Genomic DNA, 4,138 nt, shown 5'->3' with positions numbered 1-4,138 from the left:
AGCTGTCGATCTTCTTTACCTGCTTCTGGGCCTCGCGGAACACCCGCAGGTACACGAAGGCCATGATGCACAGGGGCACGTAAAAGGAGACGACGGATGAGGCTATGGCATAGGCCCGGTTGGTGACAAAATCGCAGCACTTGGGGTCATTGTAGCAGCGGCGCGCCTCATCGCCCTCGTCCCGCCACCAGTGCATGAGGATGGGCAGGAAGGACACCAAGGCCGAGATAGCCCACACGGTGCACACGAGGGCCCGCGCCCGCGCGCGTGTCAGCAGGCTCTGGTAGCGGAAGGGCGACGTGATGGCGAGGTAGCGGTCCAGGGCGATGACACACAGGGTCTCGATGCTGGCCGTCACACACAGCACGTCCACCGAGGTCCAGAGCTCGCAGAAGAAGGAGCCGTACTCCCAACGTCCCCATACCACGATGGTGGCCCCGAATGGAACCACAAGCAATCCCATAACCAGGTCCGCGCTGGCCAGGGACATGATGAAAAGGTTGGTGAGCGTTTGCAGCCTCGGTGTCTTGGCTATAGCCACGATCACCAGCACGTTGCCTGCCACGATGAGTAGCACGATAAGCGCCATCAGCAGGCCCATGCCCGCTGTCCATTGCTGCGAGAGCGGCGCCGGGCCCTCGCTGGCCGGAGGCAGCAGCGAGGCCGGCGGCGAAGCGGGCACCAACAGCCGCGCCGCTGTGGCTGCGCCGTCGGGGAGCGGCGCAGCTGACGACAGGTTGCAGGGCTCGGAGGCGCCCAGGGCGAGCGCCCCCGCGCCCATGCCGAGCTGCGGAGGCCGGGGGCGGGGTGTGTGACGGGGATGGGCCGTGGTTGGGGAACACCCCAGAAGCCGGGGCGGCGGGGCGCGCGCAGGAGGTCGCGGCCAGGTCAGGGCAGCCGCGGCACGGGGCTGGAGGCATGGGCGCCGGGCGCCTTCCCCGCCGGAGCCGAGCGCTGTCGCCGCCGCCGCCGCCGCCGCCGCTGTTGGAGCTGCTGCAGCTGCTGGAAGAACCGCCGGGACCTCAGCATGTTTCTGAGCGCGCCGGTCCCGCAGCTCTGGCACCCAACACCCACCCCACCCGGCTCCCACACCCCCAAGCCAACCCCCCGGGGCCGCGCGTCAGGCTCCTGCAGCCAATCGCTGCAAAGGCACGCCCCCGACTTTGGGCTCCCCCACAGCTGCCCGCACCCCCTCCCACCCACAATTGAGCGGCTCAGGAGAGTCCGATGCAGATCGCGCAGCCGGCGCCTCCCCAGCACCCGCCGGTTGCTGCGGGCGCGCCCCTCCCAGTACCGGCTAGTTCCAACACCCTGCTACCCGCACCCCCTACTGTGATCTGTTCCCACCCGCGCACCAACTCCTCCTGCAGCCCCCCACTCGCTCCTACACTCCACTCCCTTTTGCCTCTCGCGCTGGGCTCTCTCCTGCTCCCCTCGGTCCCCCCTTGCCCCCGCAGTCTTCTACCTCCAGTGGCCGGTTTCCTGCAGCTCTGAAGAGCGTGCTCCCTTTAGTAAGGAGGGGACCTTGATGTTCTTGAAGCACCAGAGCGCCTTGGACAGTTTGTCCGCTGAGGTTGGAGGAGTTTGGCTGCGACACAGGTTCTCAAATCAGGCAGCCTAGCAGGGTGTGTGTAAAACCCTCTTCCGGTCAAGAGGGCACCCAGCCAGCCTGTGTCCTGACAGCTTGGGGAATCCGAGGTGGGAGTTGGTGGTTAGAGGAAACTCCAGCAGAGCTGGTTTTCAGGAGCAAACCGCGTATCTGTCAGGGACATTCTCTGGGCGCTGTTCTTGCAAGGAGCTTATTGTACCTCAAACGCAGTAGATGTAGAAAGCAAGCAAGGTTTGCGCACGCTGAGAACATACAAACTCCCCCGCCCCAGCTAATGAATATGTATGATGCAATAGTATATTCTCAGCATAAAGGGAGAAAGTTTAGGGAAACAGTGTTGATGTCTAGAGGAAACCTCTGGGGCACATAGAATGCCTTTAATGACATTTTAAGCTTTTCACATGGGTAATAGCATCTGCATTTTGGGTCTTATTATTCATATGATTTTATAATTTGAGCTGGGGCAATATAAACAAAAAGTAATATAACTTTTGAATGACGTAATGAACTCAGATTTCAGATTTCTTGGTCTGCGTGGTTGTTTTCTCCTTTGCCCAAGTTCCCAGATTCTACTCTGGGATTAGTTTTGGAGGGATGAGAGAAGAAAATATATAAATACTCAGGGGATTCAATTAAAAAAATTTAAAGTTATATCAGTGATTTTTTAAGTTGGCCAATGAATGGGTCTGGAACTTATGAGTGGTTAGCCTAGCTTTAGGAGGATTCTATGGAGGGCAGACTGGATAGCCCTCAGGACTGCAAGCCCCTTCCATAATTTGGTCCTATTGGTAATGTTCTTGAATCTGGCCTGAAAACAAAATTCTGTGATTAAGTCCTTGAGAAGTAAACAGCTTCTAATTGTCAGTGTAGAAATGCATGATGGTGTTATATAATATTATATAATATACATCTTTCTTGCATTTGAATAAGAATAGGATCTGGTAGGACATTAACCTGTGGATCAAATTCAAATTCTCACCTTGTGGAGAGACAGGCTTCCACAGATGTCCAGGTCAAGAGCAGAAAGTAATACTGATTAAGTTTGCAAAGTTGAGCAGTTTTAACCACCTTCTCTTACGTAATTCCAAACATATGAATTTGCTTTAGGCCGAAACTTGACCATTTGAGTGTTACAACTGGGGAGTGATTTATTTGTTTATTCACCCCTGCCCTGGACTTATCAGCCTAGTTCTGCCAACTTGGAGAGGTTGAAGAGGGGGAGCCAGGAAACAGGAGCTACAAAGGGGGAGAAAGGAAACTGCACCCTTAGTCACCCCAGTCTTTGCAAGCCTGCATCTCCTCTTGCTTTTCCTTTCTCTCTTCAGGCTTCCTTGCCAGATGGGGAATCAGGGGTAATCTTAAAATAGCCAAGGGACTGAAATTGTGGCTGTCCAGGAAAGGGGTTCTCAGTGCTGGGGGTTGCAGGGAATGTGGGGAAGAGGTGTGCTATCCGGCGCCATCTTTCTGTCAAGTGATGTTACTGGAATGGAGTGTGCCAACCTCAAGTGCCCCTGAAGCCATTGCATTTCTGTGAGTGATAAGGTCAGAACTTGGTTGTAGAGGTTCAGGGCAGAAGCTGGATGCCCTAACTACTGTATTGTATATGTATGAACACACTAGGCAGCAGGGCCCTGACATTTGAATTGTTGAAAAGCCTTCCAAAACGTTTTTCCCTCTTCATTCAGAATTTCTGTGGAATAAACACATTAAGTTAGAAACATTCAAAACCAGGAGGATTTTTATAACAAGAGCTTCAACACAGGGCTGCAGGCAGAAAGGGATTCTATTTCTAGAATATCTTGGGGTTTTCTTTCATTTGTCCTGACAAAAAAGTTTGGGATAGTCCATATTTAACTAAAGTTAGCTTTCTGGTAAAATAAAATATTCTAAGATATCCTTTAGTTTCTACATTTCGGGGAGCCCCCTCCCACTTTTCTTTCTTTCTTAACACTTTTTAGCTAGCACTTTTCTTGCTTCCATAAGGATACAAGGTCAAAAATAAAAGATTTAAGATATCAACGGCCTTAGTCTGTTTTCTGTTGCTATAACAGAATACCTGAAACTGGGTGATGTATGAAGAGGTTTATTTTGGCTCACAATTCTGAAGGTTGGGAAGTTCAAGATCAGGTGGTGAAAAACTCATGATGAGTCACAACATAGCAGATGGCATCACATGGCTGAAGCATGTGCAGAAGAGAGTGAACATGAAGAGTAACCTTGCTTTGTAGCAAATACACTCTCCAGATAACTAAACCACTGGCATGGTCACTACATGAATCCCTTCATGAGGGCAGAGCCCCATGACCCCGAATACCTCATAAAGGCCCCACTGCCTCTCTATACTGCTATTTTGGCAATTAAATCTCAACATGAGTTTTGGTGGGTACAAACCAAACCATAGCATCAACTTATATGGGTCTTAGCTGTTGCAAGTTCCAAGTGAATAACTCTCCTATTTCCTCATTCCCCACTTGGAGGTCCTAAAGTGAATCAGTTCTTAGGAACCCATAGGCTTGACCTGACTTTAGA

At 51.9% G+C, this 4,138-nt stretch overlaps 1 protein-coding gene across 1 annotated transcript in view; it reads right to left on the bottom strand.

The window, feature by feature from the left end:
- The window catches only part of Adrb1 (adrenoceptor beta 1), a 3,075-nt gene extending 1,976 nt beyond the window's left edge, over positions 1 to 1,099 (bottom strand). Inside the window, 1 exon segment of the mRNA XM_015494821.2 lies at positions 1 to 1,099. This exon segment is cut by the window's left edge and continues 38 nt beyond it. Coding sequence (XP_015350307.1) covers positions 1 to 781 — 781 coding nt within the window. The 5' untranslated portion in view covers positions 782 to 1,099.
- Between the last annotated feature and the right edge of the window lie 3,039 nt (positions 1,100 to 4,138).

The sequence above is a fragment of the Marmota marmota genome, unplaced genomic scaffold (assembly GCF_001458135.2).
Source record: "Marmota marmota marmota unplaced genomic scaffold, marMar, whole genome shotgun sequence".
Classification (NCBI taxonomy): Eukaryota; Metazoa; Chordata; class Mammalia; order Rodentia; family Sciuridae; genus Marmota; species Marmota marmota.
This window is presented reverse-complemented; position numbering and strand designations above follow the sequence as displayed.